General features: G+C 45.6%; 1 protein-coding gene across 41 annotated transcripts in view; it reads right to left on the bottom strand.

Annotated features, from left to right (window-relative positions):
- Positions 1 to 22,894, bottom strand: part of SORBS1 (sorbin and SH3 domain containing 1) — a 171,910-nt gene that overhangs the window by 8,841 nt on the left and 140,175 nt on the right. For 28 of the 41 annotated variants that reach the window (XM_060275087.1, XM_060275086.1, XM_060275095.1 and 25 more), the window contains 8 exons: positions 21,071 to 21,159; positions 18,018 to 18,185; positions 15,536 to 15,582; positions 12,719 to 12,833; positions 12,085 to 12,210; positions 10,072 to 10,266; positions 7,877 to 8,605; positions 5,964 to 6,080 (listed from right to left, as the gene is read on the bottom strand). In XM_060275087.1, the coding sequence (XP_060131070.1) occupies positions 5,964 to 6,080; positions 7,877 to 8,605; positions 10,072 to 10,266; positions 12,085 to 12,210; positions 12,719 to 12,833; positions 15,536 to 15,582; positions 18,018 to 18,185; positions 21,071 to 21,159 (1,586 nt within the window). Of the gene's footprint in view, positions 1 to 40; positions 1,940 to 5,963; positions 6,081 to 7,876; positions 8,606 to 10,071; positions 10,267 to 12,084; positions 12,211 to 12,718; positions 12,834 to 15,535; positions 15,583 to 18,017; positions 18,186 to 21,070; positions 21,160 to 22,894 lie in introns of those variants that run through there. The other 13 variants (XR_004693865.2, XM_035137368.2, XM_035137367.2 and 10 more) reach the window with 8 other exon arrangements.

The raw sequence follows: 22,894 nt of genomic DNA, 5'->3' as shown, positions 1-22,894 counted from the left end.
TGATCACCAAAGCACATGGTAAGGGAGACATTTTTAGCAAATGCACTAGCAAGTCAAATTCAAATCATAGGAAGAGAGCAAAACAAAAAGTAAGTAAGGGAAATTTGACATAAAAGACATTCGCCGCTGGATATTACTAAACAGCTGTGCCGTAGAGCACACTGTGACTCTGGCAAGAAGGATTAGAAGAAGAGGAGATAGAAGATGAAATGATGGGTTAGCAAAACAAAGACCGATGTTCAAAAAAAAATATCGTGGCACAGTTCCTGTGGAAAGACACAAAGAGCACAACCTCTAGACTCAGTGATTTAATGGGGAATTACCAGGGGAGGAAACGGAAATGTGTAGAATACTTTGGAGCCTTGCTTTGGAGCCCCTGATGGTAGGATTTGCCAGACAATGAGATGAATTAGCCTATAATTTTCTTATTCTTTTGTCCTCAACATTCTGTAACTCCTGACAGTCACAGGGTGGGAGGGGCCTTTTTATATAGAGAGCATGTTGGCTTTTTCTTTTAATTTACACACTTATATTTACACACCTGTGGAGGTACTTTGGTATGTTCTGTATTACCACCTTTTCACGTGGGACCATTTTGCTTCCAAACAGGTAGGCATTTGATCACCCATGTTTCCTATTAAGGGGATTTTTGGTAAATGAATAAAATACAGCCGTACCTTGGATCTCAAACGGCTTGCAAGACGAACGTTTTGGGTCCCGAACGCCGCAAACCCGGAAGTGATTGTTCCTGTTTGCAAACGTTTTTTGGAACCTGAACATCCGCTGCGACTTCCGCGGCTTCCAATTGGCTGCAGGAGCTTCCTGCAGCCAATGGAAGCCGTGCCTTGGTTTTCGAACATTTTCGGAAGTCGGACGGACTTGCGGAACGGATTCCGTTTGACTTCCAAGGTACCACTGTATTATGAAACTGGGATGCACCCAAGTTTCAGCCCCTTTATCAGTTTGAAAGCAAATGGGCCCACGAAGGAAACAACTGTGTGAAATGGCTGAAATATAACTGACCAGGAAATGCAATTATGTCACCTAGATTAAATCAAGATTACGCTATTTTTAAAAAAATCCGCTGCATGTTAATTAGCTCACCACTTTGTGAGCTAGGGTGTTTGTGTTGCTTAAATGTAATTCTTGTGGTTTATTATTATTAAATTATTATGTTTATTATTATTATTATTATTATTATTATTATTATTATTATTATTATTAAGGCATTTCTTTACCTGCAGACCTCTTCATCCCTCCCCCCAAACATGTGCATTTATTTATTATTTTATTTCACAAAAATTTATAAACCGCTTGATTGTAAAGGGGGGTGGGGATGGCAAACCCACGTCAACGTGGTTTTATAAAGTGGTATATATATGCCTGCCAATTTAAGATTGTACTCTAGCCACAAAAGCTTATGGCAGAATATATTTGTTTGCCCTTAAGCTGCTACGACTACAGCTGCCCCTCTGGTGGGGGGGGGGGGGAGAGAACAAATTGGAGTCCTTTCTCGGGATAGGAGAAGCAGGCACAAGTGATACAGATAGGAAGGCTTCCAAGTTTACACTTTGCTGCTAGCCTCGACTCATTTCCCTTTTCTGTATCTCCCCCTCTCCCTTTTCTATAACTGCGAATGTCTGCTGTGGCAATTTTCCACTTAGACGGAAGGAGAGTACATTCAAGTTACTGGGCACAAGCTGTCACAGTTCACAGACATAAATGTCAGTTGCAGAAGAATGCATTTGGGCTCAGGCACACAAGCCAGATTAATTTTTTTATGGAGCTTATTTATTCACATACAATAATCTCCCGATGGATGGCAAGAGCCATGCTGTTTCAATTCCCATTTCAAAGCACCCAACACAGCAGCGACATCCATTTAAGCAAGAGATAACCTCACACTTTAACCAGTCTCCTGAAACCCTCAAGACAGAACCTGGGGAGAACAAATTGGGTAAAGTGGTCTTTCGCATCACTGAAATAATGATACGTAACCTCTCCCTTACGATTGCTATGATTTGGCTTCATGACAGGCGGGAGAGTGCCTTTCAGCTGTATTGTTACCGAAGAGCACCTCTGTTCTCTCTACTCAGCTCCCAACTTGTCTCTCAATTCCTACTGTGTCTGTAATGGCTATCCTAGCTTTTCAATAAAAAAATTCCTTCAGTAGCACCTTAAAGACCAACTATGTTTTTATTTTGGTATGAGCTTTCGTGTGCATGCACACTTCTTCAGATACAGTGAAATAGAAGTCCCCAGGCACTTATGTAGAGAAGGGGTGGGGAGAGGTGGGGATGGGGAGGGGAGGGGGGATCACTCAGAAGGGTGGTGGAAGTGGGTGATTGACTGACTGATAGCTGGTGATGACCGAAAACGACTGCAAATGGTTTTGCATGAAAAAGCAAGGGTTGAGATGGCTGAAGATCGCTTATCATGTATAATGAGATAAGAATCCGATATCTCTGTTCAAACCAGGTCCCTCCATGGTTTTGAGCTTGGTGATAAGTTGTAATTCAGCAACTTCTCTTTCCAGTCTATTTCTGAAATTCTTTTCAAGACATTATGTGTTGCAGGGCAAATTGCTGCATTATCTATTGGCTTGGAAGACAACACCTTTGTGCCTTGCATCCTAATGCAATTAGCGCAACAGCTTGCCACTCACTAATTAGCTGTTGAGAGTCCGGATTATGTGATCTTCCAGCTAGTAGCGTGACATACACACAAACACATCCAGGGTTTATTGCCCTCTGTTCAGAAAAGGTCACACCTTTGTGTTTTCCCTTTAAAAATAATAATTTGTCACTTGTGGTTTTCCTTTTCTGAGACTATTGTTAAGAGCTTGGGGGAAGGTTTCAAACCTGTGACCCTGTGTTTGGGAGGCTGGAATCTAGCATTGTTTCTCAAATTTGGGACTACAACTCCCATCATCCCTGACCACGGGACCTGCTAGCTAGGGATGGTGGGAGTTGTAGTCCAACAGCAGCTGGGAACCCAAATTTGAGAAACACTGAGATAGGATTATAGCGAGGTAGGACAGCTTAAAATACATATTTCACATCTGGCAACCAACGAGCCCCTTTGGTTTCAGATAGTACATGGGTAGACGAGTCTAAAAAGCCCGGGACACAAATTTTCACGGCCCTCTAGCGATTAAGGAGCTCATTTACCAGAAGTAATGTATTCAGCATTAACTTTGGAAGTGTATACTCTATTCTGACCAAACTACGCCTCGCCAACCAAGTGCGCCACATAATCCCGTATATCCTAGAAGACGAGACGGAACAATAGGTGCACATGAAGATAGACACAGTCGAAAACACCCCCACCACAGCATACTCATTCTTCTAAAACAAACTACGGGAAATCCCCACAACACTATAACAGGTCCACACAGTCCACGTTCAAAGCATGGAAGAAAAAAGTGGATGAACTGTCTCCAACCCCATCCCCACTAACCTCGCTGGGACCACCATCCACAACTCCATCACACAGCCCCAAACTTTCAAATAAAAAAATGGCAAGCCATAGCCTTGCAGCATCTAACAGATGTCTGCAAAAATAAACCCATACTGACACAAGAAATAAAAGACAAACTAGGGGATACTCAAATACCCTGGCTAACACTCTACCAGCTACATGCCTTCTTAAACACCCCAACAGTAGAAACATTAGCCACTAGGCCTTTGACCACCTTCAAAAAACTTCTCCTGACAGCAAAGGGATGGTATCCACAAATAACAAAATACTGCTCCAGAATCCCACAAACCTCATATCAATCAAAAAACAATGGGTGCATGGCATACCTTATGAAATAAACCCTACCCAATGGACTAAACTGTGGCCAAAACCACCCTTTAATCTCAGCCCCCCAAAAGGAAACTCGTTGAGAAGCTTATCTACAGATGGTACCCAACACCACGTAAGTTGGTGCCGATACACCCAGAATCCTCACAAAAATGCTGGAGAGGTTGCACCTCTACAGGCACTTGCCTCCATATATGGTGGGATTGCCCCATTTTGGGCATCAGTCCTACTAGAAATATGCAAAAGAACAAAGCAGGTATTGGAAGATACCCCAGAACTGGACTTACTGAATATTTTCCAGGACGATAATGCACACTCACACTGCAAAGAACTCACAAGCCACCTGCTCTCAGCAGCCAGAAGCATTATAACTAGACACTGGCGGGACATGTCAGGAGTGAACATGGACCACTGGTACCAAACCATATGGGAAACAGTCCTCCTAGAAAAGCTAACGAAGAAACTGAAACTAGCACGGGGACAAATAAAAGAGGACACCTTCACCCCAGGTAAAGGTAAAGGGACCCCTGACCATTACGTCTAGTCGTAACCGACTCTGGGGTTGCAGCGCTCATCTCACGTTATTGGCCGAGGGAGCCGGCGTACAGCTTCCAGGTCATGTGGCCAGCATGACAAAGCCGCTCCTGGCGAACCAGAGCAGCACATGAAACGCCGTTTACCTTCCTGCCAGAGCAGTACCTATTTATCTACTTGCACTCTGACGTGCTTTCGAACTGCTAGGTTGGCAGGAGCTGGGACCGAGCAACGGGAGCTCACCCTGTCGCGGAGATTTGAACCGTCGACCTTCTCATCGGCAAGCCCTACACTCCAGTGTAGCTCCCCTTTATTACACACACAGTCCAACAAGACAACAGCAAGAACCCACTGATAGCATACGGATCGAAGTGGGTAAGTTGACCTAACAACCCCTCCCAAACACATGTAAACAAAACTCATTGCAGACAGCCAACTATGCCCTGGGACCCCCAACCTCTCACTGCCAATGAAAGCTTAGCAAAGAGAAAGAGAACCTACCCACGTGATGCTGACACAAAAACCTTGACTTGCAAAAAAGTTGGACACAGTTTATATGAGGACACTAACATGGAATCCTGGCTGAGATTAATAGGGCCTGTGCTAATTTAGCACATTAGGCAGTGTTCCATAAATGCACCTTATTCATCGCTGTGAACATAGAAAAATGATTTACATTGAGTCAGATCTGGGCCCATCTAGGCCAGTATTACCTATTAATTAACACCAGATACAGCTTTTTCCATGTCACTCGTAATGAAAATGTTTTTTTCCCCCAACAGGCTTAGTTCAACCATTTGAACTAACCATTTGTGAAGCTAACAACCTTAAACCCGACCGATTAATATTCTCAATGAAGACAGGATCAAATTTATACGGATGAAAAAGGAAGATCTTGAGAGGATGCTACCAGTCAGAATAACAGACAGAAAAAGTAAAGCACAGGCAAAGATCTCAAAACGGTGCTAATAAATTTCATGGTATAAAATAATACGAAGGATCTATAAAATGGTCGACATGTTTTACTTAAAAGTCTCCTTGTGGGGAATAAAGAATACAGTTTTCCTGTTAAGGCAATACCTTAATTAAGACATGCTATTGCCTTAATAGGAGAACTGTATTGTGACCCTGAAGGTGGTCTTGAACTGAAATGGGTTGAGCGTTTTCTAAGGCCTTTCTGCTATTTTATAAAATTCAAGTACTGTTTTAAAGTTTCCTCCCTCATGCCTTTTGTGCTTGGTGGGTGTACATTTCTTTTACTTTTGCTAGTCAGAGCAGACAATTGGCTCATAGATCAGGCATAGGCAAACTCCGGCCCTCCAGGTGTTTGGGACTACAATTCCCATCATCCTTAGCTAACAGGGCCAGTGGTCAGGGATGATGGGAATTGTAGTCTCAAAACATCTGGAGGGCCGGAGTTTGCCTATGCCTTATGGTCTCTGGCTCAGATTAAGGCAACAACAATGTATTTATTAGTCCAACCTAATCGAATACACATAGCAATTTACTAAATATAAAATATGTACTTGACCTCTGAAATTCACATGTTGATAAGCAACAGCAGTGAGCATGAAATACCAATCGATGACATTCCCCCCCAGGCCCCAAACTCCCGTGATTACCTGTGGGACGTTGACCGTGCGTGAGAGTCTGGGAGGTGCTTGCGTTCTAACCGCAAAGGAAGAAATTGCAGAGGGAGACAGAAGAGCAGATGGAGAGAATGGTTTTGCGTTGACAGACTTTTAAAAAGGAAGGAAAAGTTGGTCAGCAAAGGGAAATGACCCGTCCCGACACATCGTTGCAGCAATGATGCTCTCGCAAACAAGAAAACGTGTTCTGGACTCAGTGCAAATATCGTGTCAACAAGTCCATGCAAAAAACAGGCATGCCTTTTCAAAGTTGTCGGTCCCACATTAGTATCGCAAGCTTAATGCACTTTGAACGAATGTTGTTAGGTCAATGACATGACTCCCCTGAGAACATTGAGACAAGAATCAGTGTATGCCTGGAAATGTGTTTACTTATAAATTCAATCCCTTTCCGGTTGTTCCTCCACAGGTCTCAAGGGGTTAGGCACACACCATGCATTGAAAAAGTACATTTTAAAGCACCCGGAGAGTTGTAGTTTGTAAGGGGTCTGGGAACTGTAGCACTGTGGGGAGCAAACTACAGTTTCGGGGATTCTTTGGGGCAGGAGAGATGCAAATTTCATGTATTGTGTGTACGCAGCCTTATGCCAAAACCAATATATGAGATCCAGCTGAAATCAACACCTTTGGTGCTTCTAAGAGTTTTCCCAGCCTGCATGTTACTAGTCCAGGTCTACAACTCATTGGCAAGTACTATTCTCTCCAATCCTGAGATGGACGTAGACTAATGAATCCCTACTAAAACAGCCCCACAGCAAACATTTTTTTTGTCCTGCTATGCAAAAGAGCATGCCTCCCACCCAGCCTGGCAGCCAACTACCTACCGTATTTACTCGAAGCTAACGCTCACCCTTTTTGGCCAAATTACATTGTGGAAATTAAGGTGCGCATTAGATTCAACAGCACATTTATATTCACTGGCAAATGCTCTTTTTTTTGTTTGTTTCAAGGTTCTGAAAACTGAGGTGTGCGTTAGATTCAATGGAGCACTCGACTCGAGTAAATACGGTACTTTCACTGTCTTGCTGATAGTACCATAGGTTTGCCAGGTCTGCCGAGGTTCAAACCCCCAGTTAAATTGGGTGCCTGGAAAAGCAATAGATATATGCTGGAGGCAGATGAAGGCACCTAGAGGCACCGATAAGTCCTTTCCCTGGAGGACCAGAGATGGAACATTTCCACTGCGTTCCTCCACACACACACCCTTTCAAGATTACCATTAGCAGTTGTCTGAGCGAGTGCATCCGTTTTGCTAAATGACACCGTAGCTTAAAGAGTGTTTTCCATTTGGGATACCTGAGCAGGATCCTAACATCTTACGGGAACACAGACTACAGCTACTTTGCATACAGCATTCCTTGGATCACGAAAGCAAAGCTGCTCTCAAGACACATCCTTTGAGAGCCACCGCCCAACAGACTAGGCCGGAGCTTTCCAAACCTTTCATGACGGCGGCGCCCTTTTTAAATGTGCGACACACAGTTTGGATAACTCTGGACTAGACTGTATATGAGAACCACTTCTCATCTTGGGACCCATCCCAAAATGATCTCCACTCTGTTGACTCTTCCAACGCAACAGGCTCGGGGGACAAAGTTTTGCTGTTAGTTCCCATCAAGCTAGAAGGAATATACCAGCAGCTAGAACAGTGTTTCCCAAATTTAGGTCTCCAGCTGTGTTTGGACTACAGTTCCCATCATCCCTGACCACTGGGTCCTGCTGGTGAGGGATGATGGGAGTTGTAGTCCACAAAACAAAACAGCTAGAGACGCAAGTTTGGGAAACACTTGAGCTAGTAGGAGCTGCAACCCGGGTCAGTGGCACACACAGGCAACACTCAAACGTACAGCGATGTTAACCTCGGGACACGCATGCAGAAGAAATACCTTGAAGGGCCTGCTTTGATTTCCCCTCTGTTCAACTTGCTTATAATTGCACCTGGAGCTACCTCCCTGCTCCTGATACAGCGTGCTCTCGTCAGTGGTGCGAAGAGATTTCTTTTGTGAGCTAACGGCCTTCTCCAGCTCTGACAGGCACCTCGCCCTACAGATCTCAGGGATGCCACCGCAACTTCTGTCGGCTGCAATGCAATCCTCCCTCTCAATTCTCCGTCTCGGTCCTTGGTTCTTCTGCAACTTGCCTTGGCGTTCAGTGGCATCGCTGAGCTCTGAGAGGAAGCTGTCGGGGCTGCCAACTACAGAGCAAGGCGAATCGCAGTAGCTCGTTTGTGGGGAAGGGGAGCTAGCAAACCTCTCTCCGCTCTGCCGAGCCGCCAGGCTGACATTTTGGGTGGGCGACTGAGGCTCATACGGGGACGGAGGCAGCGGGGAAATGATAGAGGTAGGGGTCGAGGAACTGGACATGTTAGAGGGATGGAGGCTGATGGAAGGCGAGGGGCTGGCCACCGCCGAAGGGGTGAGATAGTCGACGTTGAAGAGAGAGGCGTCAGGAAGAGGTGGTAATGGAGGGGTGACGGGGGGAGCGTGGCCACGGGGCGTCCCCAAGGTCAGGGAAATCCACTCGGAGGTGACGGCCTGCAACTCGGGAGACGGGGCTGGGCGCATGGGGGGCAAAGGGGGAGGAGTTGGGGTGAAAAGCAGCTCAGAACTGGGAGACTTGACGAAAAGAAAATGAGAAAGGAAGAAAGGAAGAAAGAAAGAAAGAAAGAAAGAAAGAGAAAGAAAGGAAGGAAGGTTATTAAAAATAATAATATAAAATGAAGCGTGTACAACAAAAGAATGGAGAAAAGTGGAAAAGCCAGTGCATGGCTGAGCACTGACAATTTAGGGTGTTTCAAAGGTTCAGAGAATAGAGGAATAGAAATAAGCGTGCACCCAACTGCTCCCAAGAGCCCTCCTTTGGGTCAGTGGTACAGGACAATGAAGTGCAGTGAGAATTGGTTGCTCATTTCAGGACTAGTTTGACCCTATCGGTCCTGCCCAACTAACGCTGCAATCCTACCAGTTAGGCGGCATCCATCTCATGGTCTTCACAAAGACTAAAGCTGCCTAACGGCATTCATGATTGTCATCTAAAGGGTTGGCAGGCAATATATTTTCATAGGAACGGAAGCCTCCCTCTTATCACGCGTGTGCTTGTTTCCTTTTTTTGTTCCTCGATCACTGCCAAACTGCTCTCCAGGAGACTTTCTGCAGCAGCTCGGGAAGCATCTCTTAAAATCCCAAACATAACACAACACCCTTCGAGCAATGAAGTCAGCATTGCTCTGGTAGAAACTGTGAGCAGATGGAACAGGAGGGGGAAATGTACAACTGCTTTCTACCCGTGCTTATGCTGTTTGGGAACTATTTTTAAAATACGTGCATGTGGTTCCATCAGAAGTGGGTGCTTACCAATTTTACCACATGGCTATTTATTTTTTAAAAACTGTAAAGGCTGGGCTTTGCCATTTCTAAAACTATTTTCTAAAACTGTGTTTGCCTCTGTACACAACTAGAATTATTGGTGCAAACCCTCTTCCTGCTCAAAGTTAAGGAGGAATGCATAGGCAAAGTCCTTAAGGTTCAATTGTATGACCCTGTTTATTTCACTCTCGCCAGAATTGCTTTGGCTGTAACTCTAAGCCAAACCATGGCTTAATTCAAATGAATGGGGCATGCAGATTCCTCGATAGCTTGTGGTCGCTTTGCTCCCGATGCTGCTTTGCTGCTGTGAGAACAGCCGTGATTTAACACAGGGTATCCTTGGGTTATGGCTCATGGTTTGTCTGGAGCAAGGCAAACACACAAGCCTGGGCTATGCCAACATGCTTAGCTTGCAGCAGCAGCAGAGCCAAGAAAGGCCACCACAATCTCCTCTCTGTGCTTTCATACAGAGCAAGGCCTGATTTAGTGTCGTGTGTGAAACAGGTGGTTTGAGCTTTCCTAAACGGTGAGCTTATTGTCAACCCTTTCCACAACTGCCACTCCATACAGGGCAATGCAAAAGATGTATCTTTTGAATATACCGCTGGCAAATGTGTTCTTCTTACTAACTAAGAGTGATTAGCAGGGGAAGGGGACTCTCTAGCAAAAAACAGCAACAGCTTACGGTTTCACAAGGCTCGATTCAGAGCAGGTACCTGCGGGGATGTTGTCAGGCTGCGGTTTGGGGAGTGGCAGAACGACAAGCTGCCATAGTCGAGTGTGTTCTTCAGCACGGGCTGCTTGAAAATGTCCACGTATGTGACCGGGAAGATGCCTTGGCGGTGAGTGCTGGGGATTTTCCCTTCATACCAGTTTTCGTCCACTTGCCGAATCAGTGTGATCCTCTCGCCCTGCGGAGAAAGTATGAATGGGCACATCAAGCTCCTGATCTGCAGCAAGACTTTCAACCCCGCTGCTCAGGTAGGGAGGCTGAATTTGCACACCTGCCTATGCTTTCGGTTTGCACGGAACTGCTAAAAGGGATTCGACACATGATCCCGATTTTAAATCAGATTTGCAGACCCTCTAGTTGGCTTTCAGAAGCAACAGAGAGCATGACTGCGGCTACCCGACTCCTGGACCGGTGGCCAAACTGTGATGAAACATATTGGTGAGGGGGACAAGAGGGAAGGATTCCAGGAATGGCCACAAAGCTACTGTCAGACGTTGGTACTTGCTGAATTCCAGTCTGAGACCCAACCATGAAGCAGAACACAAGGTGAAAAAGGCAACCATTGTATGGACAAGATCACTGCCCTGGCTCTCGCCCAAGAACAATGACAGATGCGCTTTCTTCTAAATGAAGTAGCCACGCTTTTCTCCAGCAGACTGACTGTTCAAACTCAGCAACAGGAGAAAAGCAGGAATTAATCTAGATGCCCCTTATGTGTCAGCAAGGATCAAGCCAACTTAGGAGAGGAGCTTCCAGGTTCCCTAAACACAGTTCAGGGACAAGGCTTTCAGAATCAGGGAACCGGGATCTGAGACTGCAGAGATAAGAGAGAAGATAACCTTTATTGTCATTGTTCCCCTTGTGGGAACAACGAAATTACTCAGTTACCACATCCACTCAGATAAAGCATTCCACATAATCCAAAATTACTACAAAACCCTAATTAAAACAGTGCAATACGATACAATATAACAAGTAAAATAAGATGACTTCAAAGTTCAGACTTTCTAGGTAAAGGTAAAGGGACCCCTGACCATTAGGTTTAGTCGTGACCGACTCTGGGGTTGTGCGCTCATCTTGCATTATTGGCCGAGGGAGCCGGCGTACAGCTTCCAGGTCATGTGGCCAGCATGACAAAGCCGCTTCTGGCAAACCAGAGCAGCACACGGAAACGCCGTTTACCTTCCCGCTGCAGCGGTACCTATTTATCTACTTGCACTTTGACGTGCTTTCGAACTGCTAGGTTGGCAGGAGCTGGGACCGAGCAACGGGAGCTCACCCCGTCACAGGGATTCGAACCGCCGACCTTCTGATCAGCAAGCCCTAGGCTCAGTGGTTTAACCACAGCGCCACCTGGGTAAGTTTGCAATACGATGCAATATAAAAAGTAAAATAAGATGACTTCAAAGTTCAGACTTTTTGTTTAAGGCCAAAATCGCTCTAGAAAAGAATCTGTGCTTGAGACGGCTCGTTCTTGCCTGCATTGTTCTATATATCTGTCCTGATGGCAAGAGCTCAAATAAACGGTGACAGGAGCATGAAGTTGTGAGAACAACCAACCCTGCCCACCTGCCACACTTCTGAACAGAGGCAGCAAAGTCCCCTTGCTCACAGGAATACTTATCTCATCAAGAGCTCCTGGCTTCAGGCCTGGGACTCCTTCTTGGGAGCCGGGTCTCCTCCTGCCACTCGATGTGGCGTCCCAGCCTTGGAGAAAACACATAGCTTTGCAGCATGTGTTAACCCTGACCACAGTTCGCCAACAAACCAAACTCTAAAGCCTGGTTTTTTTTTCAATTATGGCTTGGCCCTACATGTGAATCCAGCAGCCTTTCTTAATTAACCATGGCTAAGTGTGACCATAGACACTCGCCAAGCTACAAAGGAGCGAGACAAGGGCAGCCAGGAAACAAAATAGAAAGCCTGCTTTGAAACAAACAAACAAACAAACAAACACCCTTTCTCATTTATTTTCATGATCCAAAGACCCCTGTACCTTTCTGAAGGACATTTCCACTTGAGTGTCACCATTGAAATTGAACTTGGCAATAGCTTCTCCATATTCCAGGACTTGTATTGGTGATGTTTTCTTAGGCTGAGCTTTTTCTGTGGGAGGGAGTAGCTATAAAAAAAACAACAACACACCAAAAGGCAGATATGAGGACTCCAGTCATTGGATTCCAGTACCAGGTTAGATGTGGATGTGCAAGATAGCTTGACCCTATTTCTGACTGACTCGGCTGAGATGCAATGCCTAAACCATGGTTTGGCAATTGGAAACCATCCCTGTGCAACGTTGTGAAAAAAATGAGGAAAGGGTGAATTATGTAAGTCCCAAGAAACACCCAACAGTGGTTTAACACTGCATCTGAATCAAAACTCTTGTGTTACACACCAGAACAAATCCAAAGCATAATTCTCGTAAGGGGTGATAATAAAACAGTTTTAATGGTTAAAGCGTCTCAGGTAAGTTTGAAAAAATGAATGTGGCCACAAAATATTTCTCACAAATGTTCCATATTGTGGCTGATTTGAAATTGCTCCTTTGGGAAGATGGGCGAGATATAAATTGAATTAAACAAACCAAGCCTCACCACTTTGACTCATTGTATCTGCAGCAAAACAAGTACCTCTATGTATGATTGTGGGAAAATTCCAACTCTGCCATGGTGTTCGCCTTCAAACCAATTCTGATCAATTTGCTTATAAATGTAAACAACATCCCCTTTCTTCAATGGGAGCTCCCTGTTAAAAACATACAGGTTATGTGTTAATGCGCAATTAACATCCCTTGTAAATATTAATACAAGTAGCATATGCATGCCCCTTATCTGTAAGCACTAATCATAGAATCATAGAGTTGGAAGAGACCACAAGGGCCATCCAGTCCAACCAGGAAACACCATCAAAGCATTCTTGACATATGCCTGTCAAGCCTCTGCTTAAAGACCTCCAAAGGAGGACACTCCACCACATTCCTTGGCAGCAAATTCCACTGTCGAACAGCTCTTACTGTCAGGAAGTTCTTCCTAATGTTTGGGTCGAATCTTCTTTCATGACATCCTCTAATATATTTGACCATGGCTATCATATCACCCCTTAACCTTCTCTTCTCCAGGCTAAACATACCCAGCTCCCTAAGCCGTTCCTCATAAGGCATCGTTTCCAGGCCTTTGACCATTTTGGTTGCCCTCCTCTGGACACGTTCCAGCTTGTCAGCATCCTTCTTGAACTGTGGCGCCCAGAACTGGACACAGTACTCCAGGTGAGGTCTGACCAGAGCACAATACTGGAGATTCCCCAGATCCAAATTCTTGCAGACCTCCAAAAAGAGGCAAACCTGGACCTAGAGAACTTCCCTCAATAATTCCTCCCTCTGGACAACTTCCACAGTACAGACCCTTTAGTGCCACGGGGACATTGTTTTTCCACAATTAGATGGAATTAACAGGGATATTATGCATAAGCATTTAACAAAACGCTTTATTATTATTCAGCATTACTTTCCCTGATATTCAAGACCCTTCTACTTCAGAGTTTTTTCACCATTAAAAAAATGAAAACAATTAGATGAAGCTAGCCGAATCAGAAACTGGCATGAAGGCTTTCCATCACTAAGCCCCGCCTGCTATTTTTAAGAAGCAATAAATTGGGACTGAATCTGCAAACGGTAAATGTTTGAGGGCAAAGGAGCCCATAAGAGCCTCTTGGACTAGCTATACTAGGGTGGCTGGTGCTGCAATTGCGTTTTGCAACAAAAAAACACACAATAAATTGGGTCTAGGGAAACCTGCGGGAAGATAACGTGCGAAACCATGGAATGCAATGGGCTGGCAAGCAAGTTGTCTGGCTACTTGGTAAAAAGCGAGTGGAGAAAAGATTAAAATTCCAGAGGGAAAGACTAGCTTGGAAGCAACCACAGCCACATAGGTTTTAAGGTAGAGCATTACAGAGCCTCCAAGTGTCCCTATTTTCCAGGGACAGTCCCGGATTTACAGAAGCTGTCCCTGTTTCTGATTTGATCCCGGAATGCCCCGCTTTCCCCTAGGACGTCCCTATTTTCATCGGAGAAATGTTGGAGGGTATGGAGTTACGCAACTCCGAGCCAAAGAGATAAGCCACTATAGCACCTTTAGAAGACATCTGAAGGCAGCCCTGTCTGGGGAAGTCTTTTTAATGTTTAATGTTTTGTTTTTATATATGTTGGAAGCTGCCCAGAGTGGCTGGGGCAACCCAGTCAGATGGGCAGGGTATAAATGACAAAAGTAAATTATCAATTATGAAGTTGTTGTTGTTGCTGTTACTGAATAAGGTAAAGGGACCCCTGACCATTAGGTCCAGTCGTGACCAACTCTGGGGTTGCGGTACTCATCTCGCGTTATTGGCCGAGGGATCCGGCGTACAGCTTCCAGGTCATGTGGCCAGTCAAGTTGCTTCTGGCAAACCAGAGCAGCACACGGAAATGCCATTTACCTTCCCGCCGGAGCGGTACCTATTTATCTACTTGCACTTTGACATGCCTTGGCATGGAGCTGGGACCGAGCAATGGGAACTCACCCTGTCGCGGGGATTCGAACCGCCGACCTTCTGATTGGCAAGCCCTAGGCTTTACAGATTAAACTTTACAGATTAAACTCCCTTGAGTTGTGCATGGAGGGCAGATTCAAAGCACTGGAGTAAGAGAAACTCTCCAATTTAATGTTAAACAAGAAGACCGTTACCCTGTACTGTACTAGCTTTTCCCAACCTGAACTCCTCCATATGTTATGCCAGTGTTTCTCAACCTTTTTTGGGCCAAGGCACACTTGTTCCATGAAAAAAATCACGAGGCACACCACCATTAAAAAAGTTAAAAAAATTAACTCTGTGCCGCCCTATATTGGCTATATAATTATGACTGTAAGAAACACTTGCCAATTGCTGTGTTGGTTGCAATCTCCTGTAATAAGGCTTCACAAGCCGCTGATTTCTCTGCCAGCACAATCCTTTGCTCAGCAAGTTTCAGGTTGAGCTCATCCAGCCAGCTTCTTTAAGTTTGTCTAAAACCACCCTCCCGTGGTGGTGGCTGTTGAGAGCTGTGCTCGCCCCGCGTCGTGACCCGGCCGGCTTCCTTTCCGGCGGGTCAGTGATGTGTATTGGCGGCCGCCAGGCACGTGACAATGCAAATCGCCCTTCTCGTCGCCGCACGTCGCGGCACACCAGCCAGCGTCTCGCGGCACACTAGTGTGCCGCGGAACAGCGGTCGAGAAACGCTGTGTTATGCAATTAAAAATCTAGATGCACCCTTAAATGTCACAAGGAAGATAAAGAGCAACACTCTTCTGTTTGTTAACAATCACTGGAAGCGAGCACAGAAATTGGCAGGAGCACAGAGAAGCATTTTGTTGTTTTAACAACCAGAGTCTATCATTGGGGAGGGAAGCAAGCAGCCGTACGCATATACTCACTTGAGCGTCTGGGCTTTAAAGTCAAACTTCGCTCTGGCAGCTCTCATCTGAGGGTTAAAAACAACACATTTAAAACAATTGCCAAGTCCTCGGGACAGGGCCTTAAGTAGCATGGAAATCCCAGCCGCAGAAATGCTAAGGTCAGGTGTGGGATGGGGGCAAAAATACTATGAAGGGTTCATCCAGATGTTTTGCTATCTTAAATGACTGGGGAGTCCTGATCGGTGTTAAGCAGGGGTGGCCAACTTCCAAGAGAATGTGATCTACTCACAGAGTTAAAAATTGGCAGTAATCTACACCCTTTTGGGGGGTTCAGGTCAAAGTTGTTAAGCTTTTTAGGGAGGAGGAAAGCCCCATTTTTAGGGGTTCAGGTCAGAATTGTTTAGGGAAGCCAAAGTTGTTGAGCTTCTTTGGGGGGAGCCAGTGATCTACCACAGACGTCCAGTGATCTACCGGTAGATCGCGATCTACCTGTTGGACGTGCCTGGTGTTAAGGGTCTAGCTGGGGAGGGGGGAAATCCCACTCTCTCAACAGCCAGTGGCAAAATCTCCGTTTCTACTCTAAATGAAAAGCAAAAGTTGTGAATAATTGGGGGGGGGGGTTACTTTTCGGCTTTTCTGCGAAACCAGTCTGATTGGAGACCGCGCACAAAAATGAACGTCGGTACCATGGGCAATGGCAGCATTTCAGTGCTGCCTCCTAAGTCTCAGAAAAAAACATTTCCAGCCAGTTTCGGAAGGAAACACAAAGCAGATTTGCCTAGGCTGGTGATAAGGGTTTGATAAACAGGCAGCGATCCACTCTGCATAGCAGAACGTTGTGTCTGGAAAAAACATGGCTCCAGGGACCCACAGAATTTAGGGTGACATCCCCTTCTGATATGCGTATCAGCAAGCTTGGCGGAGCTGGAGGACAAGGAGTCCCTCTTTACACGGCACTCTGGATATTTACCAAGGAAGCATCTCTTGGCGGCTACCTCTTCACCTGAACTGCGCGCACAAATTGTCAGTTTGATCGGCAGGAAAGAGACAAAAGGGAGAAGCCAATGGAGATAAAACTGAGGTTTTAATTAAAATAACTTCTATAGTTCTGAGGGAATAATATATATCATGGTAAAGGTAAAGACCCCTGGACAGTTAAGTCCAGTCAAAGGCGACTATGGGGTTGCAGCGCTCACTTCACTTTTCAAGCCGAGGGAGCTGGCGTTTGTCCAGAGACAGCTTTCCGGGTCATGTGACCAGCATGGCTAGACCGCTTCTGGCGCAACGGAACACCGTGACAGAAACCAGAGCGCATGGAAACGCCATTTACCTTCCCGCCACAGCGGTACCTATTTATCTACTTGCACTGGCGTGCTTTTTAACTCCTAGGTTACCAGAAACTAGGACAGAGCAACTGCCGACTTTCCGATCAGCAAGCCCAAGAGGGTTTAGACCACAGTACCACCCGCGTCCCTATAATAATATATAATATTTTAATCCAGAGAAGAGAGGAGGGGTGTTGGCAATTTTAAACTGCCTATGGGCTGCATACACGCATTCCTCCAGATTTATACCAGCACTCCCATCCCTCGTACCAATTCTAAAAGTGTAAGATGAGCATAGTAGTAGAACAACGTTTCAGGGTTCTTTTACCAGCTAATTGAAACGTTTCAGAAATGTTCTTTTAACACTCCTTGTGAAATTCTGCTAGCAATAAATACTACACAGTCGGCATCTTAAGCAAAGGAAATGCTTTTGGTCTTGAAGGATCACTATTTTTTATTTTAAAAATAAGCCAATTCCCAGCATTCGTCACATATAAGCTAAGGAGTAAAAAGACCACTGAATGCAACACAACATTGCTCTGGCGGGGGGCCTGGTGGAAAGGCTACATGCAGGTTGCGTAGCTCCTGTCAAATATGACTCATTGAAAAACCATTTCCCCCTTTTGTCTCTTTTTGCTGTTTGTAAATGAAATGTGCTGAGATATTCTGGGGTTGTCGTTTTTTTGTTTCTTGTTTGTTTTCCCGACCGGAAGAATATTAACGAAAGGAGAGGAGAGAAAGAACAGCGCCATCTAGGGTTTAATCCACTACAAGACAATCACATGGTCAGGATCAACAAGACAATGGAAGTTCTAAGCATAAGGCACAGACAAGGAGAGAATGTAGCATTACGTGATGCAAAAGATGAAGCAAATGCCCCCTCCGATTTTTGCCATAAAACTAACGGATATTTTAAAGGCATGCGTCACAAGTTGTGCACTAGCAATCCTCAGCAGGCATGCTTTTTTTAAAACACGCACATACAGCTTTTGGTACAGAGCCATTAATTCATTTCAACAAAGTTGAAAAAAGCAGTTTCTAAGTCAAGCGCGGATGGGGAAATTAAAAAAGTAACACACTTCTTGGATAGCTAATGTTGGCCTAAAAGCACAACGCTATGAAAGAGGCAAATATGAATCGGGTCCAAGCAGCAGACTGAGGCAACCAGAACAGACCTCTGACCCAGATCTCCTTTTTGCGGTATCGTCTACAATTAGGAGGTCCCCAAACCGCTCATTAGTGATAAATTGATGGTGCGTAGGAATGACCCCTGTGTGCCTTCTAGCTGCAATGTCAGCCTCTTCTTGCTCACGTCTAAGCCGTCTCTGGTCCTCTAAAAGTCTCTGCCATGAAATTGCATAAAATGGGCAGTAAATCAGCTAGTTTATGGCATTTCAAAATTGCCAGCAAATTATTATTATTATTATTATGCTTGCTTGCTTGTTTGTTTGTTCTTAAAAAACACCACCTCTCTCCAATGCATACTAGCTAAAAAACATAACGAAAAGTTTCCCACCCCACCCCAAAAAACCACAATAGAAGTACATCATTAAATGCTGCACACTGGACATTATCCTAAGAATTATCCTGGTCTGGAGAGCAGGATCACAAGATAACTGAATCCTCGCGGCCATGGCCACAAGCTTAGAAAGGATGGGGAACTCATGGAGGATAGAATTGTTATCACCAGGAACACCTCCCCTTCTGTTTTTGAGGCCAAGACGGCCATTGCTTATGTGGCCAAAATGGCGCCACCAATCCACAAGAGGGAAGTATCGACAGATCCGGGGGAGCCTCGAGGTTTGCAAATAATAATTAAATAAAAATTATTCAGAATCCCCATCCACACAAACGTTGTGAAAAGCCCAATGAGGACTGAATGTGATCAGTGTCCACAAACTGGTGACTGGGTGGGTTGTTAGGAATCTGGAAGGGGAAACCAGCGTCAGGGGTGGGACAGAGCTACTGGAACCAAGAATGGCAGCATTCCACATGGTAACATTTGCAGATCCCGCTTATATACACTGTACTAACAAGCAAACTCATTCCCCAAGTGTGGACCCTCCTGTAGCCAAAATAGCAACACCCGCACAAAAGAGGGCGGCATCAGAAGGACTGGGGGAACAACAAGGCTTGCACAAGTACTATATATATATGGTATATATTCCAAAAGGTAAAGGACCCTGGACGGTTAAGTCTAGAGAAAGGTGACTATGGGGATGCGGCGCTCATCTCGCTTTCAGGCCAAGGGAGCCGGCGTTTGTCCACAGACAGCTTTCCGGGTCATGTGTGGCCAGCATGACTGAACCGCTTCCGGCGCAACGGGACACTGTGACGGAAACCAGAGCACATGGAAATGCCGTTTGCCTTCCCGCCACAGTGGTACCTATTTATCTACCTGCACTGGCATGCTTTCGAGCTGCTAGGTTGGCAGGAGCTGGGACAGAGCAACAGGAGCTCACCCCGTCGCGGGGATTTGAACCACCAACCTTCTGATCAGCACGCCCAAGAGGCTCAGTGGTTTAGACCACAGCGCCACCCACGTCGCCTCTGACTGGACTTAACCATCCAGGGGTCCTTTACCTTTATTTTCAATAAGATTGTATGTTCTTCAGAAATGCACTTTGCTTACAAATGCTATCCAGATTTTGTTTTAGGAAAGCGACCCCAAAATTTATGGGCCTTAACGTGGATTGTGAGCCCATTGTGACTCCTTTAATTCCCTCTTTCTCCTCCTTTTTGGATTTTCAAAGCACGAGAAGTCCCCGGATTCGGGGAAGAAAAAGCATTTGAGGTAGCAGCAGTCGATGCCACAAAAAGTGCGCCGACTCCATCGCTGCAATCCCCACCACCTCCAATGTAGCTTGGCTACAGAGGGCCAAACCGGCAAAACAAAAACCTCCAGTAGGCAGAGGTCCCTGGAAAAGAGCATGTCTAGTTGGCTTGCGCTCTCACAGGAGCACTTCACGCTGCGACGTTTTATTGCAGGGCCCCATTCATTTATTTAGAAAGCAGAGATAGCTAAGTTAAATCTCAGTGTTCAGAGAGACTATATCTCTGCAGACCAGATGCTGGGGACTGGTAAGAGAAGACTGTTGCCTTCAAGCCTTGCTCCCCAGAGGCACCTGTCTGCTGTTAAAAACAGGTGGTTTGAGAAAACAGCCCAATCGACCTTTGGACTGATCTTGTAGGGTAATTCTTATGTTCTTATGCTGTTACCCAGCCACTCCCAAAAGCAACAGGTGTGCCCAGCAGATGAATAATATGATTCAACTCTGGCTGAGCTTGGCAGAATGGCCAAGTCAGTGCCTGAAAAACACATTGCGGGTCTAAATGCAATTGCATTCGCCGTCGCCTTAAACACCACCCTGTAAGAAAACAAAGACCAGCAAATCCAAGGTGATCTTAATGCTGGAAAGTGTAAACAGAAATTGATTCACGTTTTAGCTCCAAGTGTTCTAAAATGTGCAGCAAAAACTGAAGAGGCTTTTCACATCTGTTGTGTGTGCCCACTTTTGCAGAACCATTAAAGCGAGGCACGTAATGGCAAAACTACCTGCTTGTCGTCTTTTTAACAAGCCTGCGAGACAGGGTCAAAAGGAACTTCTCTAAACTGGGTGGGTGGGGTAGGATACTGTTTCTACCTTGAGACAGCCCTTTCAAAACTGCATTCAAGAAGGTATTATTTTGAGAAAACCACACTAAAGAATTTTCATGATAATCCCCCCCTTTAATTTCAAATTGCTTCACAAATCTGGACAGCTGAATATGAGTTGGGGGACGGACAGACAAGAAACTTGAGAGAACAGAAATTCGCAGATCCTTCCATCCCTACTCCAAAGCAGGTGTTTTTACCTGGAAACAAGTCCCATTGAACATAACGGAACTTACACCCAAGTAGACATGCATGGGATTCCAGGGATGGGAAGGGGCAAAGCAGAATCTTAGTGAGCAAAGTTGACCCCCTTTTTGTCCGGTACTCTGTGCTTATACATTCCTGTCCACTATCACCAACGTTGTCATGTAACTTCAAACTGATAGTCTCTGCTCTAATTAATTTTATTCTTTAGATGTTTATAACTCCGCAACCATAAAAAAATAAAATTCCAGGGCAGCGAATAATTCTACCCAGAAGACCCCTCTTAAGAGCATCTCGCTTAAGGTCTACTCCTTTTGCGTGTGCGTAGGGGGGAGGGGGAGTATTACTAGATATTTCAGGGGAAATTACCTCTTTATCACTGTAGCGCCTGCGGGAAAATTCTTCAGGACTCTCCATGTAATCAAGTGGTGCAAAATGCCTTGGTGATTCTGAATCTACTTTAAGACAACAAAAGGCAATTAAAAACAACAACTGATTCAAATCTAGAAAAAAGGGGGAAGGGGAAAAAAATTAAAGAAAGAAAAGGCTTCAAAATGTGCTGATCAATTTGCAATCAAGTGCTGGTTAACATTTTGGATTTCCCCCCCACCTTTTGGTGCTCCAAAAGTTGGGAGTAAAATAACAACGCAGAAATAAGAAACGACAAAATCAAACCCAGGCCCGCCAGAGGGCTGAGACAACATATTTGCTGTTCACAAAATATGATTGAATGTAGTTCCGTTGAGGAAAGTTGTATCACAGCATGCAAAGATACAGGTACACACACTCGCACACGCAAAGACACACACACCACACCAAGAACCTGAAAAACTGCCCCTAAAAATAGATTAGGTTTTGTTATTTCATTCTCTGAGGATGCAAATTATGTGGGATTTTAATCTCGTCTCCCCTAAATAATTCACATCCTAAATTTTGACTTTTGAGACAACCTGCTCTGATTGGTGATTAGAAAGGCAGTAGGAATTAATTTCTCAGTTCAGTCAAGTCCTGAAATGCAAGGAGGACGGCACAAGGGATGCACGGGAAAAGATGAAATGCAGGGGAAGGGTTGTTGTTGTTTTTTTTGAAAAAAACAAACAAAACAGAGAGGGGAAGCAAAGTGGGATACAGATGAATTAACACCAGTAAAATACTATTAAAAAAATGCCACCTCCAAAGTACGTCCTGTGCGGGTTGTTGTTTGTGTCCAGGTTGTGGTATAATACATATGGAACATTCCCATTATTAAAGGGACCTGGGATGTCCATTAGGGAAACGGAGCTATTTTGGCATGTTTCCATATCCAGGAAGTGGCTAAACCTTTTGAGAACGTCATAGGAAGAGAGGCGCTTGGGGGCCGGAGGTTTCTGCCGGGTATACTGCTCATGGAAGAGGTGGCTATCCACCCTGTCCACCAGGCTCCGCCTCGACCGAGCCAGATTATTCTGGATCTCGCAGCTGGATGCCAACAGGTCTCCCGGGATCTGCAGAGGTGGAGTCTTTCTGGAGCTGTGTTGCACGGGTTTTCTCAGTCTGAAGGGAAGGGGGCTCATGAGATAGACATTTCTGGGAAGCAGCTGCTTCTCTTCTTGGGGTTCCCCCCTGCCGGACTGTTGCTGTTCGTGCCTCCGAATGGTTGTGAACCTGGTGTAAGAAGCAGGGCAGGACCCTTTGCATTTGTTGGCTTTGGATCTCGAGGGCCCGCCGGTGATGCTGTCGCCGCCACTGTCGCCGGAGACGTTGGAGAAGAGATCTATCTCGTCGGTGCAAGCAGAGAGCGTTTCCGCAGGCGCCAGATCGCTGACTTCTGATGCCACGTCCTCCGTATTGCTACACGAATAGGAGGATGTATCAGCGAGGTTGGCAATATCCTTTCCTCCCAGATCCAGCTTGGGGTAATCCAACAGGTATTCGGCTGAACGAGCTGAAGCTAGGCAGCTGTTAGAGAGACTCGGCGCGGGAGATTTGACCTGGAAGCCGGAGAAGTTGAGAGCAGGCATGGAGAGGGATCTCTGGATCAGCAACTCAAAGGCAGTGATGCGAGAGGAGACCGTGTGCTTGGGGATCTGCTCCAGGTTCTCCCGGCTGGGGCTGGGCTCCCTCCTGTCCTTTGGCTCGTTTTCAAAAAGGGATGCAATTTCCTTCACGCTGCAGGCCGAAATGCTGCCCAGCTGGATCCCGGAGCGGTTGATA

The sequence above is a fragment of the Zootoca vivipara genome, chromosome 5, assembly GCF_963506605.1.
Source record: "Zootoca vivipara chromosome 5, rZooViv1.1, whole genome shotgun sequence".
In the NCBI taxonomy this organism is placed as follows: domain Eukaryota; kingdom Metazoa; phylum Chordata; class Lepidosauria; order Squamata; family Lacertidae; genus Zootoca; species Zootoca vivipara.
Note: the sequence above shows the minus strand (reverse complement) of the source record. Positions and strands in the feature narration are given on the sequence as shown.